Source organism: Cataglyphis hispanica, chromosome 5, assembly GCF_021464435.1.
Source record: "Cataglyphis hispanica isolate Lineage 1 chromosome 5, ULB_Chis1_1.0, whole genome shotgun sequence".
Lineage (NCBI taxonomy): Eukaryota > Metazoa > Arthropoda > Insecta > Hymenoptera > Formicidae > Cataglyphis > Cataglyphis hispanica.
Window position 1 is genome coordinate 10,500,815 of NC_065958.1, and position 27,816 is coordinate 10,528,630.

Here is a 27,816-nt window from a genome sequence, read left to right on the forward strand (position 1 = left end):
TGCTCAAGCGGAAAAATAATAATTTTAATTTTTTACTACTACTTTTAAGATATTTATTGGTTTCAAACGGTACAGTTTACAATATTTAAAGTTCGTATAAAAATGCTCTTTCTTCTTATCTATCTTGTCTCTATATTAAAATATGATTGACGCGAGCTAAACTTGATTATGAATCTCAAATATATATATATATATATATATATATATATATATATATATATATATATATTTTTTGCATTTAATTTTTTTTTCAGCCAGTGCTATATAAGAAAATAGAATTTTCTATTATTTTATCCTTATTTTAAGATAAAAATGTATATTTTAATTGTAGTTTCTTATTTTCTCTTAAATCAATTAAAAATTTTCTTATATATTTGTAATCTTCTTATTATCTTACAAATCTTTTATTATTTTTGTTATCGATGGATATTTTATATTCCAAAATATTCTACTACTTTTAAAAAACCAAAGAACACTTTTAAAATTGACATATGCACCTTGCTCTCTTAAATTCTAGATCATCCTAGATAATGTATTAATGTGGCAGTTAAGTGTTATAAATGTATACAGATCTATATACATATTTATACATAATTAATAATCAATTATAACAAATATAACATATGCTAATCGAACGATAAATGACAATATAAATCCCAATGTATATACTATAAAAAAATCTTTGGTATAAAATGCGTTTATTATTGCCATCATATGCATAGAATTTATCTTTAGCCTATCGTATGAAATGCTTTTTAATCATTAAGTAAATGATTTAAATGATTTGCAACTTCAAATTTAAAAAAAAAAAAACAAAAATCTATTTGAAATATATGCAAATATATGCATATTAAATAATTTCTAAAAAGGAAAATTTCTAATAATATTCTCGTATCACAAAAGTTTTTAGTAAGAATCTATGTAAATTGTCGAGTATTTAAAATTGAGATTATTTAAAAAATTTATTACTGAAAAATCAAAAGTCTCTTATTATCTTTACAAATAATTTTTTTTGTAGAATTACAAAATGACTTTTAACGATCTAGCTAAAGATTCTCGATTCTTAATTAATCCTAAGAATACACAGGATTTAAAAAATGTTTTATATGCCTTAAAATATTTTTAAAAACTTATGCAAAAATGTGTTTGATATGGCGTAAGAAGATTAATTTCAAGGCTCTAAACGAACGCGCTGATAACAATCAGTTGGTAAAGCCTTTCGAATATCATCGATATTCTCCACTTCGATTCGCAGCCGGCTGACTTCATCTTCGTAATTTTTAACCCATTGTGTCTGCAGATTTTTCGCCTCTATCAAGGCTCGGATCCGTTGATCTAAATTCGCAGCTTTAATTTCCTTCTCGGCGGCGAATAGACGTTCTTCTAGACGATTCAAGTCGACGTCATCTAAATTGTAAAATCATAAAGTTCATGCACAAAAATTATATATAGGATAAAAAATATAATTATTTAAGAATTATTTAAGATATATAAAATGGAATTATTTAAGATTCAAAATGTCGAAAATTTGAGTTCGACTTCTTAGAATGTTCCAATTTTATCTTTTTCTAGATTAATCCTTTAGAAATTGTTTTACATATTCTGCATGTTGCAAACAAATATACACACAAAACAATTAAAATACATAATAAGCCAATATTATATGTATATGTATATGTAAAAACACAATTTAAAAAAAAAAATAATTTTTTTTCTGATAATAAATGAATTTTAAAGTTCAAAAAATCGAAAAAGAACAAAAAAAACTCACCGATTTCTGGTAAATTCTCGAGCTCTCTAATAATTGCGGCCACATCGGATAAGGCTTTGTCAACTTGTTGCGATGCGAGAGTAACGTTGGTCTTCGCTTGTCCCACTTTGTGGTTCGCCTAAAAGTTAGATAATAGTATTAGATATGATTTACTTCCGTTTTCGACAAGAGACGTTCAAATTAGAAAAAAAGGTCATTCCAGTGTTATATAAATATATATTTGCTATTCTAGTGAATAATAGTCTTTTTTTTTTAAATTTTATTTACTTAATTCAATGTATCCTAGTCAATTTTTATGAACAATTGTTTTTTATCGCTTGATGAATTTCTTATCTCCGATATACTATCCCTTCTTGTGTTAATTAATTATATTCTTACCTCAGCGGTGACATTGGCATCCTTGGCCATTTGGGTCTCATATTGTCTCATCATCGAATCTGTAGTATCAACTCTGAGATGTAACTTCTCGGCTTCGTTTCCAAGCCGTAGAACTTCAATTTTGGTTTTATTCGCCTCTATTCTAATGTCATTAGCATTAGCGCTTGCTTTATCTGCATAAGTCTGGAATAACAAATAATATATAATAATAAATATAAATTATATAATGATATATAATTATATAATAATATTTTCATTATAAAATCATTTTGTTTTTCAACACACCTCAGATATCGCGTGTTTATGAAAGATTGCAAATATTAGATAGTAAAATTACTACATTAGAAGAAAGAGAAATAAAATAAATTATATATTAAAATAATAAAATTATATATGTTAGAGAGTATTAATTATAGATAAAATTATTAATTATATGTACATTACATATCAAATATGAATGAAATATATATATATATATATATATATATATATATATATTTCATTCATATTTGATATGTAATGTACATATAATTAATAATTTTATCTATAATTAATACTCTCTAACATATATAATTTTATTATTACTTATAATTAATACTCTCTAACATTATAATTTTATTATACGATATATATATATATATATATATATATATATATATATATATATATATATATACATACATACATACATATATCGTTAGACAATAAATCAAAATATAAGATAAAAAAAAAGAAATAGGAATTGCTGTTTAATTTTAGCAATAAGGACAAATTATAATTTAAATAATTTTTTTTCAATAACAAGTTTGAATATTCTTTCTTGCCTGAGCGTTTTGTGCTATTTCGCGAGAACTTTTAGCGTTACCCTCCGATCCGTTTAACACTGTCTCTGCCTCTTTAGCTTGCATGTTAGCATTATCAATCAATTCTTCAATAATTTGAATGTCCTGCAAAGCAAGCTGAGCCTTAACACGTTCGCGTTGTACCTCGGCATCAAATTCTAAAATAAAATATAAAAAATTAAAATAAAGATAAAATTTTTTGCGCTCAGCTTTTCTAATAAAATAATTATGTACGAAAACTTTTTTTTCATAAGTCATACCTCCTAATTTCTTCAAAGTTTCCTGAGCTTCTTTCAGGGTCTGATCGCCACGTTTAACGGCATCATTCGCCGTTTCATTGGCTTCGTCTAACTCAGCTAGAAGCTCGGCCGTTGCAGCTTGTTGATCTTGAGCTCGATCTAGAAGTTCTTCGCTGTTTTTAATTTTTTCAGACATTTCTTTGATAAAATTCTCGTTTTGTTCCAATAAGAGTTGTGCCTGTTCTTTTATCCTTAAACCCTTGAAAGAAATGTACATACATTATTTAAGTTTTATATTAAAGTATAAATAAAAAATATATTTCAAAAAATATTTCAGTTTATTTATGAAAAAATTTTATTTATTTGATTAATATATATATATATATATATATATATATATATATATATATATATATAGTGTATATAACTAGAGAGCATTTCGATTTCTATTCATTTATTTACAGTATTGTAATTACCTCATTGCTAACAGTTTCTACTTGTTGTCGCAATTGCTCGAGATCGACTGTAGGAAGTGTTAGATCAAGAATTAGCAAATCTAATGCTTCTTGAGAGACAGCAGAGGATTTAGCAGCTGCGATAGCAGTCAGATTTTTCACTTCGTCTATACGATCTTCCAATTGTGCGAACTTGTTCTCCAGATCCCTAATTTCATCTCTAAAACAAAATCATTTTGTTTTTCAATACCTCAGATATCGCGTGTTTATGAAAGATTGCAAATATTAAATAGTAAAATTACTACATTAGAAGAAAGAGAAATAAAATAAATTATATATTAAAATAATAAAATTATATATGTTAGAGAGTATTAATTATAGATAAAATTATTAATTATATGTACATTACATATCAAATATGAATCAATAATTGAGAAAAGAATAGAAAAAAGAAGGAAGTATTACTTACGTTATATTAGAATATTGTGATATCGCTTGCTTTGCAAGATTGTAAGCTTCTAATGTCGTATTTCGTGCTTGCTCAGCTAACATATGTAGTTTTTTAGCTTCGTTAGTATTTCTAAAAAAAGATGCACTCTCACAATACTGAATAAATAATCAATACAACATTATAACAACAATCATCAAAAATTAAAATTATATGCATATAATTTAAATAAATTTGCTTAATGATAATTTAGTATCAATTTTTTATTTTCTATCTTTAAAGAAAAGTCCTTACAAAAAATTTAACTACTACTGATACATGTACTAGATTAGAAATCTATGTAAAATACATACACCTCAGCAAGTAAGCGAGCCTCCTGTGCAATAGATGTCATTTGCTGATTTTGCTGACCGACTTGTTCGGCCCGCAATTTAGCAGCAGTCAAAGCGCTAGCTCCATCCGTAGCTAAGTAATCATCCGCTTCCTGCCATTTATTATAAAATTACATACACACACACACACACACACACACACACATACATATATCCTTAACAATTAATATAGTTATTTATAAAATTTTTTAAAAAACTCCATATTTTTTTTTTATAGTAAAAGAGAAAAAATAGAACAGATATGTATAAAAAGTTTTTACAATTCGTATGTTAGCAAGTATATTATTAATTTATATTGCTGTGAATAATTTATTTTTATTATATATATATATATATATATATATATATATATATATATATATATATTATATACATATAATATAATATATACAATACATATACAACATATACAAACATATATATATAATATATACAAATATATATATATATATATATATATATATATATATATAATAAAAAATTACATATATATATATATATGTAATTTTTTGAAAAGTTTTTAAGATACTCAGTCAATTTCTATCGAGTCATTATAAATAATAGAAACAAAACTTTATTTACCGTTAATTGTTCGTAGATTTTATCCAAAACCTTCTCTGCTTCATCAATATTTATCAAACCTTCTTCTGTTATATCACGTGCATCACTTGCTGTTACATCCACAGTCTGATAGATCTTGTCAATTGTATTTAATTGTTCACGCAGTTCGTCCATCTGTTCCACCAACGTTTTATTATTGCCTACAAAAAATTTCAGTCTAAGTAGTTTCGGATATCAATATTTAAGTAATAAAGATAATAATATTTACTGCTAGATCCTTGCTTGGCAATAGTCAATAATGTGTTTACTCTATCCTGGACATTTTTGAGCTCTTTTTCGAAGTCCGAATCCTTAATGACGGTGGGACTACTATTGATCTTATAGAGGGTATTCTCAAGCTCAGCTAAACGTCGTCGGTGATCGTTGACTGCCGATTGTACAAGATTATAACAGTCGGGACAATCGACACAACCGTGCTGACGATTGTGCTTGTTCTCCTTACAACGATCGCAACGTCTGCCCTCAACGTTCGTCAAACACTATCAATCATTGTAAAAAATATTAATAAAATTAAAAAACAGATCAGTTATTGTCAGAAATAAATTATAAAAAATAAAAAAAACATATTACTAAAAATCTGTATCCTGCCGAGAATTAATGATAAATAAGGATTAAAAAGATATAATTTTAATTAAATTTCTCTAAAAACGCACAATTTTACTGACTTTTATAATATAGCAAGATAAGAAAAAAGTAATTTGAATTTACATCTTAATTATATTATCAATTTTGCATATTGCACAATTTATTTTTATGTATAGAATGTTAATCCAACTTTTTTTTAGAGATAGAAATATATGTTAGAGACTTACAGGACACTGTCCATTTGCATCACACTGCAAGTCCTGGGAGCCAATGCTATCACAGTCGCAAGATTTGCAACCCTCACGACTGAATCCATACTGATATGGTTCACAAGTATCGCAATGTTGACCTGTGACTCCAGATCGGCATTGACATTGGCCCGTTATTGGATCACAGGTTCGATTGTAAGAACCTTCAAGATCACAATTGCAAGGGGTGCAACCCTGTAAAATAAAGATATAATAATATAATATTTTTCATGTATAATTTGAAAATATATTACAAATTGAGAAATAAAAGAGATTAATATTTTATAAAAAAAAAATATATTTTTAAGATAAAAGTATTATTTAATCAGTAATATTCAATTATTATTAATAGTTAATATTTAACAATGATAATATTATATATTCAATTATTGTAGAATTAAAATAAATGTGCAATAACATAATTATTTTAATATTTTATTGTTTATAACAATGTATTAAAATTGAAAATTTGTGTTACACTTCATATGAATGAGAATGAAATAAAATTATTATAAAAATATTATAAAATTTAATGAATTTATAATGAATTTATATATATAATATCGTTCATTTTGTTAAAATATAATTATTTCTACTATTTTAATAGACTTTACCTCTCCGCTCATGATATGATAGTAACCTTCCTCGCACTTGTCACAATTACGACCTACGACGTGTGGCTTGCATGCACAATGTCCCGTCAATTGATCGCAAGGCGTAACTCTTCCATCGTCAAGTTCTAAAGTTCCCGGTGGATAACATTGACATAATTTACATCCATCTTCCCTGCGATCCGATAATGCATCTCCATAATATCCTGATACAGATCAGTATATAATTAATAATAATATAAAATAATAACATTATATATACATATACACATATATATACATACATATATACATATATACATATACACATGTATACATATAGTATATAGAGTATACTATATAATATAGTCTACAGATTTTTGAAGATATTATATTTTTTTGTTCAATCTTATTTATTATAAATCTTTAGAATATATTTTTTTATCTAATAGACTCTGTATTTCTCTTTTAAGACCATATTTTTTTAGACTATGTTTACCGGATAGGCATTCTTCACAATGGAAGCCCGCTGTGTTGTTGACACATTTGAGACATTCTCCTGTTTCATGGTTACAATTTCTAACTGCATTTAAGTCGATATTGTTATTGCAATCGCAAGGACGGCAAGCCAGACCTCTTTCAGGATTCCCATAATAACCATCGGAGCATGTTTCACATTTAGGTCCTATAAGAAAACAAATATTTTTTATAAACTTATAAAGAAAAGAATAATCAAGTGTATATATATATATATATATATATATATATATATATATATATAAAATTATATATATGCTTACCAGTTCTACCACTAGGACATTCTGAGCAGATAGGATCAGGATTATTGCCCAGAAGAATGCAAGGTCCATTATCGGGACACGGACAAGGTTTGCAATCATCCGCAGTTCCTTTCAATGGATAACCATAATATCCCCTACTACATAACTCACAATTACTGCCTGCAGTATTATGTTGACAGATGCATTGGCCTGAAAAAATGTATGAAAAATACTGTATTATATATTTTAAATATAAATTATTAAAAAAAGTTAAAGTTAAATATAAAATACAAAAGACGATAAAATCGAATTACCTGTCTCGGCCTCGCAAATGTCGGCGTGACCGTTACAATTGCAAGGAACGCAAAGAGCAAAGGGACCGCCGTTGGGCGGATCATGGTGGAATCCGGGCGCACACGATTCACAAAACTGACCGACATAGCCATGAGGACACTGGCAATGCTCCACCCAATCGGCTGGTTCACCGGCTGCGCCGCGATGAGCCGTCTCCAATTTTACGTCATCCAAAAATCCTCGGCCTTGATGAGTATACGTCCCCCGGATCTTTATTGCGGTCAAGTTTGACAAAATCGACATGAAAGCTCGAGAAGACAATCGGGGTTGCCAACCATAGCCGGAGTGTTCGTGCAATCTGAAACGATACTCCTGAGGCTGCAAAAGTAAAATTTACATTAACATTTGTATTATATTGAAATTACAGGAAATATAAATAATCTAAATATAATTTGGCAAATAATCATAGATATTGTGTGCATACTGATAAAAGAGAAGAAAATAAAAGATGATAAAGCAAAAATACTTACTGTGACAGTCGGTAAGCGATTATTTTGACCGAAGATTGGTTGCGTGATCTGCTCGCCATTTCCACCCTCTAAAATTACATCACGAGCCGTAGGGGCCGGACCAGTTTCTCCTATCCTCAGTGTAAATGATAAGTCCTGATTGTACGACGCTCGCTGGTCTCCCAAAAATCTATCGGGCGCGAGGAAATACACATTGTCGCGATCGAGCGCATTGACGGAAATTGTCTGAGTCAACGCATCATAATACAATGGAATGGGATTACCGGCCACGGATGCAGACCAGCGCTCATTTCCTCGTACAAACATATTTTCGATGGATACTTTTGAGTAACCAGTCGCTGATCGACAGACTGAGGAATGGCCGTAGCAGAAACAGGGAGTACAGCCGAACTCGTTGTCCACTGCCAGATTGAAGAAACCTGGTCGACACCTAGCAAATTTCAACATTGGAGCAATTTCGAATTTGACTTTTTTTGGAGAAAGGAGAAACAAACAAGTCAGATTTAAATAAAAACTAGTTCAAGGAACTGAGATCTTTATTAAAGAAAAATCAATTCTTCAATAAATAAATAAATGTGTGTGTATGAATTATTTTCTAAGGGAAAAAATTCTGATTTAATAAAATAGCATAACAGAACTTACTCCCTACAACGTTTTCCCTCGACATTTTCCTTGCAAACACAAACTCCAGTGACAGGATCACAGCTAGGAATGTTGTCCGCTGAACCCGATAGGCTACATTCGCAAGAAGTGCAGCCCAGCGAGACGAAATTGTAAAAGTTAGCCGCGCAACGATCACATTTATCCCCTGTCACGCCAGGTTTACACTGACACTTACCCTCGCTATTGCATTGTAAGCTTCTCGAACCTGCAATTTATTATACATTTCAATTTATCATTATTATATAATTTAAAATTTAAATAATTAATTTAAATTTCCCAGATTACTATTAAAGTTGATTTTTAATATAAGCTTATTATAATTTAATTATAATCTGGATTTTAAAAGCTATATAAATATAAAATGGATTTTTTTGTTCTTTCTTTTCTGTGATAAAAATCGTGATATAATTTCAATTTTAATTTTCCAGGCACATAAATGTATGTAATTTTGATAATTTTGTAAACTCCAATTTACATGATATAAATATTGGTAAATTTTGATAAAAGTATTGTTATTAAAAAATATTATTTTATTAAATATTGTTAATTATTATTATATATTATATATTATTTTGGTATTTAGTCATAAAATAAATATTAATCTTGATTATGTTTACCAATCTCGTTGCAGTTGCACGCGACGCAATAATCATCTTCAGGACGTTGATAATAATTTTCTCGACATCGTTCGCAATTGGCACCATCGCGATTCGCTCGACAATCCAAACAATGACCTCCGTGACCCATCGCCTTATACAGTTCCTTGTCGAAATAACATCTGTCCGAATATCCATTGCAATTGCAAGCTGTAAGAATCAATAAAGAAGATTAGATTGATAAATAGTAAACAATGTTAGGGAATAATTGCAAAACTTTTAAATGCAAAAAAAAAGAAACGCAAGAAATGAAAAGAAAAGAGACGCCAGCTCTCTTTTCTCAATACAAATAATGCAATTACTTGAAAGAGAATAATGCTTAATAAGAATGATGCTTCTGATAAACAATAATTATGAAGTGTAATAAGTAATTATATTTTTTTAACATAAATAATCTGATGTAAAAATTAATTACTAGATTCCGGATACCAAGAGAGTATTCCATTTCCTATCGATATATAATCCGCTATCATTAATAATACGATCAGTCTCATTTTCTCAATGCGAGGCACTATTTTATAATTTAATTTTTATTATTATCATTTAGTGTACGCAATATTGAATTATGATTATTTAATTATATAACTATATATTTAATTACACAAATTTATAACTGTCCAATCATGTGTTATTATTTTAAAGTACGTCTTTTAAATCACTGTCACTTTAAACGTTACAAACATCTCGTTTAAAATTATATTTCCTCGATATATTCTTCGAGAATCTATCTCTAATTGCGGTCTCTTGAATGCGGACAAAAGTGCATCGAGCGGCTGTGCACCTTCTCCGCAAGCCGAGCATCCCCACTCGAGCGAGCAAGAGATGCACGTAAAAGGTAAAGCTAGTATCAGGTAATACTGGTGAAGGTACAGTCGCGCGCTTATGGTTTTTGTAATGCGCGTCATGGTTCTCGGTTAAATTACGATTGTATCATGTTATGCAGAAAACAATTAACTCTTCAATGCATAGATTTTCATACTAAAGATTTAAATATGAATTTTTTGAAAAGTGGATTTTCATGAAAAATATTAAAATAAAAATTTATAAAATATTTATTAAATTCTCACGTTTGCATTCGTGTGCATCTGTGGTTGTGGCACGACCCCAAGGAGCATCATTGTAAAAAGGTAAACATTCATTGCAGTCTGGTCCAGCGGTATTGTGCTCGCATCTGCAGAAGATTTAATTTATAGCTGTAATTTAGCGTTATTTAAAATTTCAATATAAAATGGCAACTGAGGATTACTCCTATATTTAATATTGTGAGGATTCTGATTTCATTTAAAACTAAAATTAATTTTAGACACTAATTTTGATTATTGCTTTATAGAATACAATGTAAGTTCTTCTTACAAGATATAACATGAATTATATATAAAAATCCCGTCAGAATATCTGCAGCAATTAAAATTTAAAAAAATAAAAAGAAATAAATAAATCTAAATATATTATTATAAATGCTGAAAAATTATTATTGAGTGAGGTATAAGCTATTACCGGCATACTCTGCGAGTTCTACCGTCCACACTGGTACTGTTTACGCATTCCCCGGCGTGACCATTACAAGCACATCTTGCACCAACCGCTACATCGGCTATTGCATAGTAATAAGATTTCAGTACTTGCGCGTCGCCAAAAACTTCATCGCCAAATGTGTTTAATCTGTCCAGAGTGATTCTCAAGTCTGTCGCTTGTACCCATTCCTATAACAAAAAAAAGAAAACCGCGTCTGTCATATCGTACATTAGATAATCATGATAAATAAAAACATTATACATAAAAAATTTTTAATTTTGCAATTTAATCAGTTCAGTAATCTCCTGTCCTCAACAAGAAGAAAAGGATTAATTTCCAATCAATTTTAATTTAGAATTTCCAAATAATAATTAAAATTTAATAAAAAGTTTTTTTAGATTTTATAAATTAAATGAGATTATATATTTTTTTAATTGTTAATTACCTGAAGTTCGGGGTTGGTTTCAAAGTAATAAGCAGATGGTCGGCCCTCCAAAGTCGAAAAAGCGACGATACCTTTGGTAAGTGGGGAGATGTCAGAAAATTCCGAAGTGCATAACACGCGCGTGTCATCACCACGAACGGTTTCTTTAGACTCGGGCAACTCATATGTATCTCGACATGTTGCTGAATAAAATTGATAAGGCTCCCACGGCGACTTCTCGTTTTTCCGCTTGTAGATGCCCCAACTTTCCGGCCGTGGTGATTCGAATAGCACTCTAACGTATGTTATATCGAATGTCTTGCCTGAATACAATAAAATATATAAATTATATTTATTATCATAATGTATTTTATACACAAAATAATAATATAAATCGCGCGCGCGTGATTGATATTATTTTTATAAATGCATCGATTAATAATATATATGTATAATTATTTTTAAAAATTATTATGAAGTTAATGTTACACAAATCTTTGTAAGAAATGTTTTCTAAGATTATTGAAATACGATAATGTAATCGTATAAGATATAAAAAAGGAGACAAAAAGAGACGAATGCTTTCATGAATGAACATATGGCGTACAGATTGAAAAATTTCAATCATCGTGTATATTCTTCTCTCTTTTTCAGTGTCTCTCAAGGAAACAATTGAAACTAACCAATTGGCATACAATTGATTAAAATAAAATTCCTAATATTTTTTTTTAGGTTGAAAAAAGCTGAATCAAATAAATACAAATTAAAATTACAATAAATTGCTAAATTTTTTAATATACATACATATACACTAATCCAAATAAAAATATTATTTCAAAAATTTAAAATAAATATAATATAATTTTATTTAATTAAATAGTTATAAATTTATTCGAAAAAATTATAAAATTGGTCGAAAAATTGTTTGAATTAATTAAAGAAGACGTCCTAATTTTTCTAAGTTCAAATTTTTTTTCTTTTAAATAATTTCTAAATAAAAATTCTAAATCGACTGTGTTGTGAGAGGAAGAATAAACTTGCTTCTAAAGTTTTCAAGAGGTCGACTGTGATTTCTCCATCATCCGCTATACACTGAATGATTTATCTCATCGCGCATACATCCTCGTAGATAACGAAATAGGATGAAAGAGAGAGAGAAAAAGAATATATATACACACGTATGTGAATGAAAACTGAGAGGAAAGGAGAAAAGGAAAGAAAAAGAAAGAGAAAGATAGCATAAATATAAATGAACGTTTCTCAGTGATGTAAAAATCTTCTATGAAGCATCTGAAATTTTACGAGAACGTACCTAGATGAAGGGTGAGATTGACCTGATTAGGATATTCGATGCCTTCGTACATGGTGTCCGATTGCCACCAAGTGGCATTATCATTATTATCATGATCAGTGAGGAAGGAAGCTGAGTGATCGCCACGCCGACAAATTTCGCATGACTTCTTCTGTACACCCGTCTGCTTGCAGAATTCGATAGGATGGTCCTCGCCGCATGTGTTGGTTGCCTCCATCAGAACGTTAAAAGCCGCGTTTTCGAACGGCGGAATGCATCTCTAAAATACGCCAAATATATCATGTGTAACATTAATTTAATTTTACGATGTTATTCTACAATTCTTTTTATAATTCTTTTTATTAATTTATAATTTATATTACATTTTTATTTTGTATATGTTTATATATATGTATATATATATATATATATATATATATATATATATATATATATAATGTATTTTATTAAATAATAAAAAATAATTGCGTGCGCTTGTATACATACATATATTTATTTAAATTATTTAAGTTATTTAAATTATCCTATAAAGTTTTAATAAATGTCTTCAAACAATATTATATTAGTGTTTTAAATAAAATGACAATAAATTTATTACCATTAATTAAATTAAATCAAAATTAAAATAAAATTTGTAATGGTATTTTTTTTTCGAATTATGTACATAAAGAATATATATTTCGCAGACTTGAGAACGAGATATCTATCCATTTATATCATATCATTCACATATTATTATCTGTGGGTTCAAGTAACTTCGAGAATAACCCTGTGATAACCTTAACGTCCTCAGAAAATCTAAAGTTGCCGAAATGATACTGATTTAATTAATGATTCGAAAAATACAGCATCGATAACTATAATATTTATATTTTCTTAAAAAAATAATGAGAGTGTCGTGTAGAAAATTAATATATATGTATTAATATATAAATTAATATATATGTATTATATAATAGCAATAATAAATTACATAGAAAAGTAATATTATATATATGTGTGTGTGTGTGTGTGTGTGTGTGTGTGTGTGCGCGCGCGTGCGTGTGTGTAAAAAAACATGAATGTTATATTTATAAGAAATTAATAAATATTTATACAGGGTAGGCTCAAACGTTCCTGTCAGACTTTGAGATTTTATAGAAAATTTAATTCTGGACAAAAAGTTTCTATAAATATAGGTCGAAAAATGTTTCATTAAAAAGTTAGCGCCCAAAAAATGAAATCACGATTATTTTCATTTTTATAAATATCAGGAAGAATATGCTATATACATTTTTTAAATAAAAAGTACTGAAATAAAAGTCGTAAAATTGTGGTTTTAATTAATTTTTATCTTGCTTGTTATTCCACTAAAAAAAATTTTATTTTTCTGCATTGCTTAAGCTAATCACCATAGGAAAATGAAACACTTTTTATATATCACTTTGTGATATATAAAGAAAAAAAATATATCTGATATATGTATATATACGATTATAAAAGAAATATTTGCAGATTTTTTCTGTATTTTTGGGGGGAATTATTTTATATAACATAAAAAAATAAAAATATATATTATACAGTGCTAAGTTTTTTTTAGCAAACATTATACATTTTTCTTTCTCATACAAGATTATTTCTACAAAAATTTGTATTTCGCACAAATATTTCTTTTAAATAATATAAACAAAATAAAGAGACAAACCTGCGGTCTGCCGTTTTCATCATAACACTTGTCCTCATTTCGAATCTTGGGTTGTTGAAGGCGATTGAACAGCTCCTCGGAAGGATCGGCTTCGGGATCCGCAAGGACGACGCAGCTTCCCACAAGCAACAGAGAAGCCCATATCACACACGCTCTCATCTTAGCTTCGAAAAGAGATATATGTATATATCTCTCTCTCTGTTCGGACACGCACTAATCTTCTAACCGTTCACGAAATCCAATGGGAATCAAAAATTTGTTTCGAGGTTAGCCAGCGCGTCCGTCCATCGACGAGGATCACCACGACCGTCGAACGATCGCGTTATCGATTGTGCATCTCCCAATAACTCTCCAAAGGATCGGGATGCTGGACGACGCGTAAGCTCACTTCGCCGTGGACCACCGACGAGTAACGGCGCGCCGCTCGCGCTCACACGCGAGTCTATCCTCCCCATCCCGCCAGTTCGCTCTGACGTGATACGTGATGTTACATCGTGCATCCCGCCTACGCCAGCCGCGAATTATATATGTATATACGACATAGAGAGTGTACCTCATTCTGAAAGGTACAGTACGCATCGTATATATTTTTATCGTATATATTTTTATTACGAGTTGGTGCATATTTTTTGAGATATTTATAATTATGAATGCTCTTTCTTTGATTATTCTCGGAATACTTTTAAATTGCGCTTATCTAATATTAAATATACTTTGCTAACTTCCCAGTAAACACCATTTGTTGCAGCAATGCAACATGGAAATATAACAAATAATATAACACAAGTTATTTGTATGTTATATAACTGCAATATATCATGAGTATAATAATGAAATATTACATTTTTGTTATTACATCGAACATAACTGCAATGTAACATTGTTATTTTTATGATATATAACATTTTTCATATACATTATAGAGTTGTTACATATAACATGATTACTTTAAAAATATGAAATATACATATTACAAAATAGTTTAAAAAACGTTTTAATATTTTTGCTTATTGACTTTATATTGTAATATATGTAATATATATATATATATATATATATATATATATATATATATATATAATATAAAAGAATAAAAACTTATTTTTTGCTATACACATAGTTTTTTTTTCAAAGCTTGTTTTCTTTATAAAAAAAGAATAAAATTATGGGGATTACACTCTGTATAGTAAGTTGTGTGACAATTATGTGAATAATTATTTTAGATTATAAAGATGTTTTGATGCAGAGCAAAATCGATTATCGCTGTACCCGTAAAGAACATGAGCGATATCGTGATACCATCCATGTTTAATATACAATCTTATTGTATTTTGTCTTGTATTATTCAATTCTTCTATCTTACGAAAAAAAAATCTATTTTTTTCTTTCTTTTTTTTATATATAATTGCTAGTTTTTTTTATGAATAAAAATAATAGTAATACTATAATGTATAATTAAAAATTTCACAATGTGTCCTATAATACAGTTTTGGTATTGTTTCTTTACATCTACATAATTATTTGATAATTATTGTGAAAACCAGATTAAAAATTCTTTTTGATTATTTTAACAAGTATTATACAATTTATTATATATTACATTTATCGAATATTCATGTTTAAATATCTATAAATAATAACTTAATACACTAAATATATACAGAGATTAGAATACAAGATAAAGAAAGATTAAATTACCCTTGTGTATTTATTTCTCTTGATCAAATTGTTTTTCATGCAAATTGCTACCAAATATAAATATAATTAAAATAATTCTATATCGTTATAAAATTGTTCTATTATATAAATCTAATATTATTTAAATAATAGATATACTATCATCGCACAATGTAATTCGTTTCAAATATTTTCCTAAAATGTTCTTGAAGCTCCATCAAACTTCCAAAAATATCTTCCTTAGGTATTTTGCTCTCATCAATCTTATCCTCATGTTTAATCAACAAAGCATTCCAACCAGCGTTTTTCGCTCCAAAATAATCATTGTCCAGTCTATCACCGATATGCATTGCTTCCTGAGGCAATATTTCTTCTTCTCGAAGATGCTTTACTAATCTTAATGCTTCTTCGAATATCGGCAAACCCGGTTTTTCTACACCAAGCTTGTACGAAGTTAAAATAAAGGTAAAATATTGATAAATTTGAGTATCCTTAAGGACTGATTCTAATTGTTCATCGAAATTGGAGATGACACCCATTATGATGTTCTTCCTTCGCAGGAAGTCAAGTAGATCAATAGTACCAGGATACTTGTGCCAGCATTTGCTAGTGCCATAGCAACTTATCAGGCTGTCAGCAACCTGGAAAATAAAATAGAGTCAATGATGAAATAAAGAAAATAAAAATTTAAAGATTAAATATAAAAAAAAATAAAATAAATACAAGAGAGATTTTATTTTTACATTTATTATATATATATATATATATATATATAGTAAGTTTATATAAGTATCATTATATTTTATAATATAATCATCTGTAGTACCTTGTTCAATTTATCCTTTGACACAGAAGCATGCTGATCTCTGAATACATTATGCACAATTGTTCTCCACCAATTCTCCCATCCCAAACCACTGTGCTTGCCATATATCGGATGCTCCTTGCTAAGTTGCGTGAAATTGCTTGCAAAACTTCGCGCCAATTTTTTCGGCTCAACGAATAAACCATGTTGAGAGCCAATCTCGACATAATGCTCTTCGAGTTTCGTCATCAACAATGTACCGGTAACGTCAAAGGTCACAAGACGAGGGACACGTTTTATCATATTTTTAATGAATTTCAATTATTCTCGATATTTTCAGAACACTTCAGATAAAAGAACCAAAGGACCACATATTGCAGCCGCAATAATACTCACATAGTATATTCACACTTCATACATAAGACAAACCACGGACGATGCTAATGACATCTGGCGATTGAAAAATAGAGTCCAGTTATCGGAGTCTGATAATTCTATTGGCAGCTAATGGCCACGTTCAGCAGAGAAAACACTGAATTATCGTCTTGTTAATACTCGACATTAATTTGTAGGTTTTAAAAGTAAGAGCCAATCACGTTTGATTACTGAGAGCGGTTTTCTCTGTTGAAGATTGATAACACCGTAACAACAAAGGTAATAAAAAACATATGTTGCATATTATTTTATTTATATACATAAATAATGTGAATATAAATGTTATGCTTTCTTAAATACATTCTATGAACACATATAGTATAGCATAGATAATATAACTATGTGAAAAAGTTATAAATTATAAATTGTTATAAAATAGTTTTGATTGTGCACTTAACTTATCTAATTTGATATTTATAATTCTGCCTTTTTGCAATCGAGTTATAAATAAATAAAGTTAATAAATGAATATACTTTATGTTTTTCTTTTAAATTTGATTTTTTCATGATTCGAGATAAATATTTGCCTTAAATAATAGTACTTGTTTAGTTAAAAGAAAAGTTGTAAACTTTAACTAAAGTTGTTTCCTATGATTTTTCTTTTTTTTTATAAAATTTAAATATACATTTATACAATTAAAAAAATATAATTAATTTTACTTTATATATTCACTCTATATATTATTGCACTCAGTTAAAATCTTTTTGGAATTTAAGCAATTATGATAATTATTTATCATAATTTTACAACAATTAATACTTTTTCTATTACATTCATTGAAAAATTATTATTACGCAATTAATATGTATATAAATTATGTAAAAATATAAGAACGACATATGTTAAATTATTATCCTCGAGAAATAAAGTATCGAGAAGATCGCGATCATTCAGAATTACTGGCTATTTTTGCCGATTTGACTATAAAATTGTTCGAATGTCCATCAACATCGTCCAATTCCTTCGAATAAAATTTCGCCGCTATTCTGGCACGTCCTTCTAATTTCGGTATCATGGAAAAGGTACATTCCGCGTCCGCATCCACCTCGACGGACTCTGATAGTTTCAGTTTCAACTGCTCGTCTAGACCAGGTCCTTCGATAAGGAACCTACCCTTCTTCAGAGGAATTGGTAGTGGATTGCGAAATTTGGCCGAGGCGTTAAGAATCTGACCGACGATTGCATCGTTATGCAACTAAATCATGAAATTAAATATATATACAAATATGTCAATTGCCATATCTATTTTCTGTTCATAATCTTCCTCTTTTCATTGATAAGAATTTTGATAATATATATATATATAGCCTAATAAAATTACCGTGATTTTAATGTCGGGTTTCCTGACGCGAAAGTCATCCTGTGCAAAATACTCGAAGTTCGTGTCCTTTACCGTAGCGAGACAGGCGATGTTGAAGGCGCATTGATCTAACAATCTCGGTCCGTATTCCTCCCAAGAAACGTCCATGCGAATTTCCTCGAGCACTCCTGGTCGGACTAATCTGTCGACGTGCAATCTCTTCACCGGTTCGCCCACCCGACCGGTATACAAGACAGTCTCCACTCTCAGGATTACGGATACACGATATTCCATTATCGAATTCCGATTTTTAATCAACAGTACAACACTATAAAAAAATAAAGGAAAGGTTCTGAATAAATGTTATATTCAATAAAATAAAGCGTTGAAAAAAAAGATAATCTAAAATAAAATTAGTAGAAAAAATAGATTGCAGAATTTGAAGAATTTTACAAATCAAGTTATATTATCAAGATGTGCTACATTATTTTGAAAATATCGCGAACGTAATAAATTAGTTTTATTAACAAATTAAATACCTAAATGGCTGTCCGATTATGATGTCATCGCGCAGTTCAAAAGTAAACATGACGTCGTTGAACTCCTCGTTAAGATAATAACGGCTAAATAAAGACTCGCTTTGACGCAGCGCCTTCAGCATGGCAGCACGTTCTTCATCAGAACCTATTATGAGATATGATCTTATACAATTCATATTAATAGCCAATTAGATATCATATTAATATATTAATATTTTATAATTAGAATCGATACATTTTTGGGGGTTGTAATATTATAAAATTATAAATAATTTATTTCTTAATGAATATGACATTCCTTTTCATTGTATAATTTTCTGTTAAAAATCCACTTACTTTCTGGATATTTGTAAGTGTGTGTGATATCCTCCCTCGTCCATTTTCCAACCGCTTTCGTGCTAATCAATTGGCCGATGCTGTAATAAAAATACCATAGAGTCTGATTATTCAATTTAATTAGGATAATTATTGATTTAAAATCGAAGATGAGTGATATTAACTGATATTACAACGTAAATAAAATATATTTTGCACGTACCCGTACATATCTTTGCGAATTAGTTTTAAGGGCTGTGTAGGTCCGTTGTAACGCCAGAAAACTTTGTCGGCATTCACCTCGGCAAAGAGGAACGCGTTATCGTAGGGACGTAGAACTTCGCCCTTCTTCACGGCGGTCACGGAGGCTGGACCACAACGATATGCTCCTTCGCTTAATTCCTGAGGAGTGGCATCAATCGCTTGCCATCCCGAACAATCTGGCGATAAGTCCAATCGTTTCATCCACACCTCGTTCCAGACGTGGAAATTCCTTTTAGAATAAAAAAAAAAGAAATTCGAATATTTTAAATAAATCTAATTCTTTAATTTCATTAAGTTTCTAAATTTTAAATTAATATCACCATAATCATATAACGAGATAGCTCGTTATTACATTGATTGATAAAACTCATCGTATATATTTTGTTTCTATTTTTATTAAAAGTATTTTTTCTTTTGTTTGTGATTCATAAATAATTAAAAGTTGTTCGTCTTCTTTTTCTTCAAATTACCATATTGAATCGCTGTTGAGTTCCTCCATGATCTTGCCCTCAGCATTCACAAAATAATCCACAGTTAGACTGCTTTGAGTATCATGAGCGCTCGAGTAGTTGGTCACCACTCGACAGGGTATACCGAGAGTGCGACAAACTGTCGCCAATACGCCGGAAAAGACCCAGCACTGTCCGTACTTGACCGGTTTCTTTGTTTTGTAATATTCCTGAAGTATTTTCTGCGAGCCCATCCATCTCGTAGGTGGTGTGCCACCCTCGTAATCATCCGACCAATTTCCCATCACTGCCCCATTGTCATCGGGAGAATTCACCTAGAAACCGAAGGCACTTACGAAAAACAGTCTAAGCATTCTATTTTTACGCAACTTTGTTCATATTTTCAAAAGAAAGAGATAAAGAGTGTGCTTTAAAAATTATTTCTCAAAATACGGTTCAATGAGAGAAATAATAACTTACTGCGGCGGATAAACAACGTGTTATGACAACGGGATCGTTTCTGCCATTAACTCGAACCTTGCCGACTTGATTCATCAGGTGCAAGGCGCTATCCAAAATATCTCGCTCGAATTGCGCGTACTTCCATACAGTGGGTCGCAAACGGTTACGATTTCCACGCCAAATTAAACCATCCTCCGCCAATACGTACTCCTGACGTTCATCCTCATTCTCCAAGTAAACCACGTCGTCTAAATAGAAAATATTTTGCGCAAAATTCGAGATTGCTAATATTTTGAAATTTTTCAATTCTTAGCTTCTTAATATAATTAAAAATATTTTTTTCTTTCTTGGATAATCTATAATTTTTTATGGGAATTAAATTATTATTTTTTATGGAATTAAATTACTATTTTCTATCGAAAACTTGCATGATATATTGCTCAACATTCTATTAAAAAACAAAAGAGATTAAGATATTTGCGAATAAATACCTTCGCACCATGGATTACAAATTAAATAAAATGGATGATCCATCGTGTAACTGACAGCTCCTTCAGTTTCCTTATTCTTGGTATCGATTTCCATTTTCCATTTGCCTATAATCGCATTTGCGGATGGTACAATCTAAAAGCAACAGCTTTCATTAACGAGATCATATGTTCAATCAGAATCGAATTTCCAGTAATAAAAAATTTCCATCGGAAAGCTTTCGACTTACCTTTATCCTTAAAAAATTTTGTCCTCTAGCATCAATGGTGGTCTGCCAAGCAGCTTCGGAAATCTCTCCAGGATTAAGTAAAGCGGTTGCAACCAGTGTCCCGTGTCCGTATTGCGGTCTTTCGATGCCGTCCAGAGTGAAGACAATAGAAATCCCGTCGATGGAAGAAATATAATCTCGAGATAGGCTGAGATGCAGATAAAATTCCTGACCACGTCTGACAACGAGCCTCGCTCTGTCATCTCGACGGGTCATCAGTTCGTATCTGGATGTGCGATGATTCTCACCGTTCTCTTCAATGCAAGGATCTACATTATGAACCGTCAATACTGGAACGCCAAAATCTTCCCCTGTATATAAACAACAGCATTTTTAAAATGATAAATAATGTTGTAATACAATATAGGAAGAGAAAAAAGAATTTTATTCCAATATCAAATAATAATTAAATGATGAATATTTGCAAAAATCTTGGAATAGGATTGTCTTTGGTCAGTTGATTAAAAGCATCTTCAGTGATTAATGATTAATTCATTTTTTTTTTGCCAGAAAATTTATGATATTGACAGTTTAATTCTTTTCTAAACTAAATGTATTAGCTAAACATATATATAAAAAAAACTGACGAGTTTGTTTTGTAATTTAAATGCCATTTTTCTTTATGTAATTATATTTCTTTATATAATTATACTTTTAATTCTTCGAGCAGGACTCACAATAAAATCTAAACGGAAACGGTCGGATGCGCCGATCGTTGAATATCCGGTAGCGATCGTAAAATCTATAAAACATCCCACGGCGGTCCGAATGCACCGGCTGCACCGGCTGCGGATGCGAACGAAAGGCTGGATACATGACTGAGGAACGCACCGAACGCAAGTTCGCCGACTGACTGAGGAGCTTTGGCGACGACAAAAAGAGGAAGGAAAAAATACCTGTAACCTAGGCTAATGCGTTCTAGGAGCAATTTCAAGGACTAACGTGCTGCAACGCCGGGTGCAACCATACATGGCGTCATCGGTGACACCCGCGTCAATAGAAGAATGATAGAAAGAGAGAGAAAATCACCCACTTTTCGTTCTCATAAATTAATGGGCGATGTATAATCGTAGTCGATTATTGTAAATTTCGATTAAAATCTCCCTTCAATTTTTTAATAAATTAAATAATATTTAGTTAAAATTTAAAGTTTTAAGTTTAAAATTTCAAGATTTAAGTTTTCTCTCATTTTATAAATTTCAGAATTATAATGTATATGATTTAAATTCCACAAATATTTAACTGTTTTATTTAAAATTTATAAATGTTTCCATGATTGCGAATCAAAGTTTTGCAAGTATTCATTTAAAATGCCGACAAACAAGACTACGAAAATTAGTTACGCCTACAGAAATGAATAAGTTTTGTAATTTAAAGATTTTACACCTACGGATCAATTTAATAAATTTATAATCATGCTTATTAAAGGAGTCATTACAACCAAATAGAATGTAGAAAGGATTATCTACTATTGGGAAAGATCTGCACAATCCCATAGATTATAAAATTCCGCAAATCAGAACGACATCGATTAATAATCAGAAAAAGATCGATTATTAGTCTGAATTGCATGCAGTTTTTTTAATAATGACATAAATACCGCTTACATTTTAAATAATTATTATAAAATTATAATCGAGCAAAATTTTTCATGTATGATTAAGTTATCACAGTATATAAATATTATTTAAAATTTATACTACGGTAATAACTAATAATCATTTTTTTCTTAGCTCCGTTGTGATTAATTGTTCAAAAATACTAAATTTTATACTTAAATTCTATTATTAAAATTGCACATTTCTTGCTATTTAATTTTCATTTAATCGATTTATTTTTTCAGTTAATGATTCCAATGTAACGAGTTTATTTCTATTCTCGTATACCGGTTTAGGAACATATGCAAGAGGAAATCATTTTATTAATTTATAACTACTATTTCTGGTTAATAAGATACAGTTTAATACATCATTGAAATTGACAGCCAATCGATTTGCGGGATTTCAGGTCAAGCATAGAGATCAAGTTTTATCATTTAAGAAAGACAAGGTGTGCTCCGTATTAGTCAGAAAGCAATTTGCGACAATCACATATACAATTTGAAGAAGTGCCCTTCTTGTTACGCATGATTTCAATGTGCGTATATATTATTTCTCGCGCTGACACATTGTCATTGTATAAGCAATTGATCGGCGTCATTCACTTTTACCTACATAAATTGATTTGAAGGCGTTGCTTAAAACATAAATTGACAATTGCATTATTATTAAAAAAAAAACTAGAAACAAATTGAAGATACACGCAGTGAAATGCATTTTATATTTAATAATATTTATACAGTTAAAGATTAAATTACATTTTTTGTAGAATGCTTTATATTAAAGATTAAAATATGCGTTGCATGAAAATTGCAGTTTTTATGTTTTTTTTTTTTTTATGAAACGATATAATTGCTCTAGGACAAAATTACATAGATAAACTCAATTCGCTTGTAACGAAATGATAAAAACATAGCACGATAGGTAATTAAGATCGATTCTTATAAATTATCTCTTACGTTTGCTAACATAGAAATGTTATGATTGCTCTATAATTAATCATCGATTCGCCGACAACAATTATGTTATTTCCTCAGCTATTTCATCTTTATTTACTTCGTACTTATTTTAAGATGCGATTTGAACAACAAGACAGATTATGCGAATTACTCGCATTATTCGCAAATAACAATACGCGCTCCAATTGTCATTGTAATTCGCTTATTTCATCAGTCTTAATATGAAATGATGATATTCAAATGACTCAGTAATGAGATTAGTATCACAAACGTGCGTAAGTATTGTGTTTCCGAACAAAAATAACGACGAGAACTCGGCCAAGTATAAGAGCTGTGGATTGACATCATTCGCGCTTGCTCGCCATCGATTGTTCCTTTGATCATTTTAAGATTGATCTCTTTTGAAAAAAAAAAAATTAGTAAGCTTGTTTCGCGTTTAATGTATTTATCATTGTGCGTATATGTCGATATGTGTATGTCATCCAAGAAATGCAATTATAATTCTTATTTGAAGCATACAAGATATCGTCCACGAACAACTTGTTGAACTTGAGATACATATCAGGACATTTTAATTATCTAGACATCAGAGAAGCACCGCCTTTTACTGGTGTAATAAATCTGCGTCGAAAAGCAAAAGTCCAGTAGCTTGCTACACGTCATGCTATTTATATAGAAGAAAGTGAGTCAACGGAATAAGTTATCTAGAAAAAAGTGATTTAATGAGGAGAATCCCCGATTGAAAGTCTCAAACGAATAATCACGAAAGCACGAGCCGGCGCAAAACTCGTGACTAATCTGTCAGTTAACTTGCGATTCATAAAAAAAAAACAACTTAAATTCTCGTTGTTAAAATAATATAAATTATATTTTTATTGAAAAATAAAATTTTTAATATTAATACATAATATTAAATTAATATTAAATATTTAATATTTTAAAATTTAAATTATTGATTAATAATTAATAATTTTAAAATTTAAATTAATATTTAATATTTTTAACATTTAATTTTTTTAATTTAAATAAAAAATATTTTTATATTAATTTAAATAATTCTCAAGTAAAAGTTCTGATAATAACATAAGCTTACACTTCAGCGAAAATGACATCACCGTTTAACAATCACATCATTTGAATATCATCGCGCCGGCGCCTTTTGCGTAATTTTACTTTCATTCATGATAGCATAAGACTGAGAAATATATTTGTTAATATAAATTCAAGATCTGATTTTAGAAATCAAAAAGTTTTGAATCATAAAAATTTTCTCTTTTTAACAAAAGATGCGAAAGCATTATTTTTTTACGTCTGATTGATTAACGCATACACACGCGTCTTAAAAGAATTAACTGACTCCGCGCATATATATCTATGACGAATGATAAATGATACTTGCAGGATAAAACAACAGATACAAATGCATACACAGATATAAGATACACCTAATGAATAATACAACCGTTTCAAATATACATAATTTGCAAAGTGACGTCGTTAATGAAGGTCGGTATCTCGCAAGAGAGGCGGAAGCTGTCTTCCCATTTGCTTGAGTATATATTTTCTTAACCAGAGATCGATAAATCAAGAGTAGTATGCTTGAACGAAAAACAAATTGCGCGTTACATCAATGGAATCTGCATTTATTTACAAATCCTTCGGCCGCTTGTCAAAATACAAGCACTCTCTGTCGAGAACATGAGAGAATACAATCCTTCCAAGTACTTCTTACATTCCTTGTAAAATTTATATTATTGAATTTCTTAAGTTTTCTGTAAATCTAATTCAGGCGTAAACAAATAGTTGCAAATCTAGACTGTGAAAAATATACTGTCTCTACTACAATTGTATTTTGCAATGTTATATTTTTTGATTAATTTGAAGTCAGTATTACATAACAGAACATCATCACCAAATTAACGATATTTGATTCGAGGCTATGAATGATAAACGGATAAAAATCTTCACGCCTACGTATGCTAATGTTCATCTCGTCAATCGCGATAATAAAGCATCGCCGACGTATCGAATTCAAAAAAACCTCGCATTTTTTTCGAAATGATGATAATGACATCATACGTTACGTACAGTACAATATCAGATCTGTTGCATTTTTCATATCAAAAATCGTTAATTAAATGCACATTTTCTTAGCACGTGTCGTATCGCAAAATCTATGGAACTCAGCATCTTGTCCCTGACCGATATTCCGAAAATAGATTTTAGTTTAAAGTATATTAGAAAAGCACTTTGCTTGTTAACTGGATATCTTGGATATTTAATCTTTTATTATCGCACGTATTCGAACGGTCAACCCTTGATTTAATTTACATTTAATAGTAAAATTAACATATAATCCGCTAATATCTAGCGTATTTATTGTATAGTTACATAATTTCAAAACTCATTTTTTTTTCGTTATATTATTTTGATATGACGCGTGCCTCCGTCACAATTTACTTTTAGGCATGCAATACGGACCGCATTATTTTACGCGCTCGTGATTCATGTCGCAGACGACTCTTATCTTCTCGTTTTATATATTAATTGATTTTCGTCCTATCTCCGCACTCTGCCTTCAAAGAGGTCAATTGACTACGTGTCAGGGCAAATATATCTTGGAATATAGCTTCCTTTATTAAATATTTATTATATTATGTACACATTGCATTGCATTTATTAATTTTTTTTTTTCAAAATATATTTTTTTCATTCTTTATTTTAATTGTTAGTACATTTAATTAACAACTAGCAATCATTTTAGCACAAAATTAACTTACCGGGGACAGTGGTTGAAGGCGGTCGTGGCGTCTGTAAAGATCTGATATGTTGGGGCCGAAACACGGCCCTAAATCCAGAAAGACACGAACACGGGCAACACTTTTTTATCATTGTAATAATCGAGAGGGATGCAGACGTTATCCGTATAAAAGTTATATCTTCCACGCCGTCCCTCGATCCACATACATGAATTATAACTGATAAAATGTGTTTATTAATTTACATTAATTTACATTTTACAAATCTTCATATAATCAACAACAGTAAAAATCGTTTAAAACAAAATGTAAATGACTCATTGATATAATAAAAATATGATAAATTAACGAATAAATAAGTGTACTACATATATTTCTACTAATAACTTATAAATTTACTAAAAATTCGTGTATATAAAATTCATATAAAAATTATTCATAACTTAAGTTATTAAATTGTATACATAATACTTTTAAATGTGATAAATGATCCTTTATATATTCGCAACAAATAAATATAAAAAATAAATATATAAAATTTTCAAGAATTTTTAAACAGTAAATATTTTAGTTTTTTTAATACTTTTATCGAATAAATGCGAATATTTTCCATAATTACATATATAATATCTTTAAAATAAAATTGACAGCTGCGTACCTTGTGCAAGACACAATCTGAAGTATTTTTCTCTCACAAATAACTTTACATATATCACGTCACTATGCACATTTCTAACGCGTGTGTGCAAGATGATTGGAATAACATGTTATACTCTCCGTGCCGGTTGTCAGACGACTGTCAGTAAGAATCAGCTGCAGTGAAGCAAACGATAATGTATTTCCCGCCAACCTTCGGTTAACTTTTAGGAACTAATAGCATAATGAAATGCGAATACACGTTAACGTGGGCACTTTATACCATCGCATACCTTGGTAATACGTGTATATATCACGATAGAATTACAAGACACGCCTCTGTGGATGCTGTGCTCATTTATCAATAATCAAAAAAGCAATCAAGTCATTTTCCTTTTTCTTTTTGATTTTTCATATTGAAATTGTTTATAAAA

General features: G+C 29.7%; 3 protein-coding genes across 4 annotated transcripts; all 3 read right to left on the reverse strand.

Moving 5' to 3' along the window:
• Positions 1-39: 39 nt before the first annotated feature.
• LOC126849612 (laminin subunit gamma-1) lies at positions 40-14,840 on the reverse strand. Its single transcript, XM_050591604.1, has 23 exons — positions 14,427-14,840; positions 12,743-13,001; positions 11,452-11,753; positions 10,989-11,194; positions 10,559-10,662; positions 9,453-9,641; positions 8,815-9,040; positions 8,173-8,602; positions 7,663-8,020; positions 7,370-7,558; positions 7,069-7,254; positions 6,594-6,796; positions 5,959-6,174; positions 5,355-5,625; positions 5,108-5,286; positions 4,487-4,617; positions 4,155-4,265; positions 3,707-3,905; positions 3,252-3,489; positions 2,974-3,149; positions 2,150-2,332; positions 1,772-1,889; positions 40-1,407 (listed from the first exon to the last, which is right to left on the reverse strand). The coding sequence occupies exons 1-23, from the start codon at positions 14,583-14,585 to the stop codon at positions 1,172-1,174; spliced, it is 4,869 nt and encodes a 1,622-aa protein (XP_050447561.1). The 5' UTR covers positions 14,586-14,840; the 3' UTR covers positions 40-1,171.
• A 1,275-nt stretch (positions 14,841-16,115) lies between these two features.
• LOC126849619 (rhythmically expressed gene 2 protein-like) lies at positions 16,116-17,556 on the reverse strand. The gene is made up of 2 exons (XM_050591617.1): positions 16,930-17,556; positions 16,116-16,744 (listed from the first exon to the last, which is right to left on the reverse strand). Exons 1-2 carry the CDS (start codon positions 17,209-17,211, stop codon positions 16,265-16,267), a joined length of 762 nt encoding a protein of 253 aa, XP_050447574.1. The 5' UTR covers positions 17,212-17,556; the 3' UTR covers positions 16,116-16,264.
• Positions 17,557-17,715: 159 nt separating this feature from the next.
• LOC126849615 (annulin) lies at positions 17,716-27,556 on the reverse strand. 2 transcript variants are annotated; one of them, XM_050591609.1, is made up of 11 exons: positions 27,405-27,556; positions 26,768-26,965; positions 21,392-21,741; positions 21,165-21,297; positions 20,692-20,921; positions 20,233-20,546; positions 19,722-19,991; positions 19,520-19,599; positions 19,184-19,328; positions 18,666-18,972; positions 17,716-18,539 (listed from the first exon to the last, which is right to left on the reverse strand). In XM_050591609.1, the coding sequence occupies exons 2-11, from the start codon at positions 26,877-26,879 to the stop codon at positions 18,231-18,233; spliced, it is 2,250 nt and encodes a 749-aa protein (XP_050447566.1). In that variant the 5' UTR covers positions 26,880-26,965; positions 27,405-27,556; the 3' UTR covers positions 17,716-18,230. The 2 variants fall into 2 exon arrangements, with proteins under 2 accessions (XP_050447566.1, XP_050447565.1); XM_050591608.1 differs by lacking the exon at positions 27,405-27,556 and adding an exon at positions 22,108-22,291 and having other exon boundaries at positions 26,768-26,864.
• Positions 27,557-27,816: the final 260 nt, after the last annotated feature.

What these genes read in the sequence shown, in the direction of transcription:
- LOC126849615 (XM_050591608.1), bottom strand. Translation starts at nt 22,246, where the DNA reads ATGTATCCAGCCTTTCGTTCGCATCCGCAGCCGGTGCAGCCGGTGCAT. An exon ending in CTCAACAGCGATTCAATATG is followed by an intron (nt 19,992 to 20,232) that starts GTAATTTGAAGA and finishes TTATTCTAAAAG; the next exon opens with GAATTTCCACGTCTGGAACG. An exon ending in ATTCGCAAAGATATGTACGG is followed by an intron (nt 19,600 to 19,721) that starts GTACGTGCAAAA and finishes TTTTTATTACAG; the next exon opens with CATCGGCCAATTGATTAGCA.
- LOC126849619 (XM_050591617.1), bottom strand. Translation starts at nt 17,211, where the DNA reads ATGATAAAACGTGTCCCTCGTCTTGTGACCTTTGACGTTACCGGTACA. An exon ending in CAAAGGATAAATTGAACAAG is followed by an intron (nt 16,745 to 16,929) that starts GTACTACAGATG and finishes TTTATTTTCCAG; the next exon opens with GTTGCTGACAGCCTGATAAG.
- LOC126849612 (XM_050591604.1), bottom strand. Translation starts at nt 14,585, where the DNA reads ATGAGAGCGTGTGTGATATGGGCTTCTCTGTTGCTTGTGGGAAGCTGC. An exon ending in ATCATATCATGAGCGGAGAG is followed by an intron (nt 6,175 to 6,593) that starts GTAAAGTCTATT and finishes TTTATTTTACAG; the next exon opens with GGTTGCACCCCTTGCAATTG. An exon ending in AACTTTGAAGAAATTAGGAG is followed by an intron (nt 3,150 to 3,251) that starts GTATGACTTATG and finishes ATTTTATTTTAG; the next exon opens with AATTTGATGCCGAGGTACAA.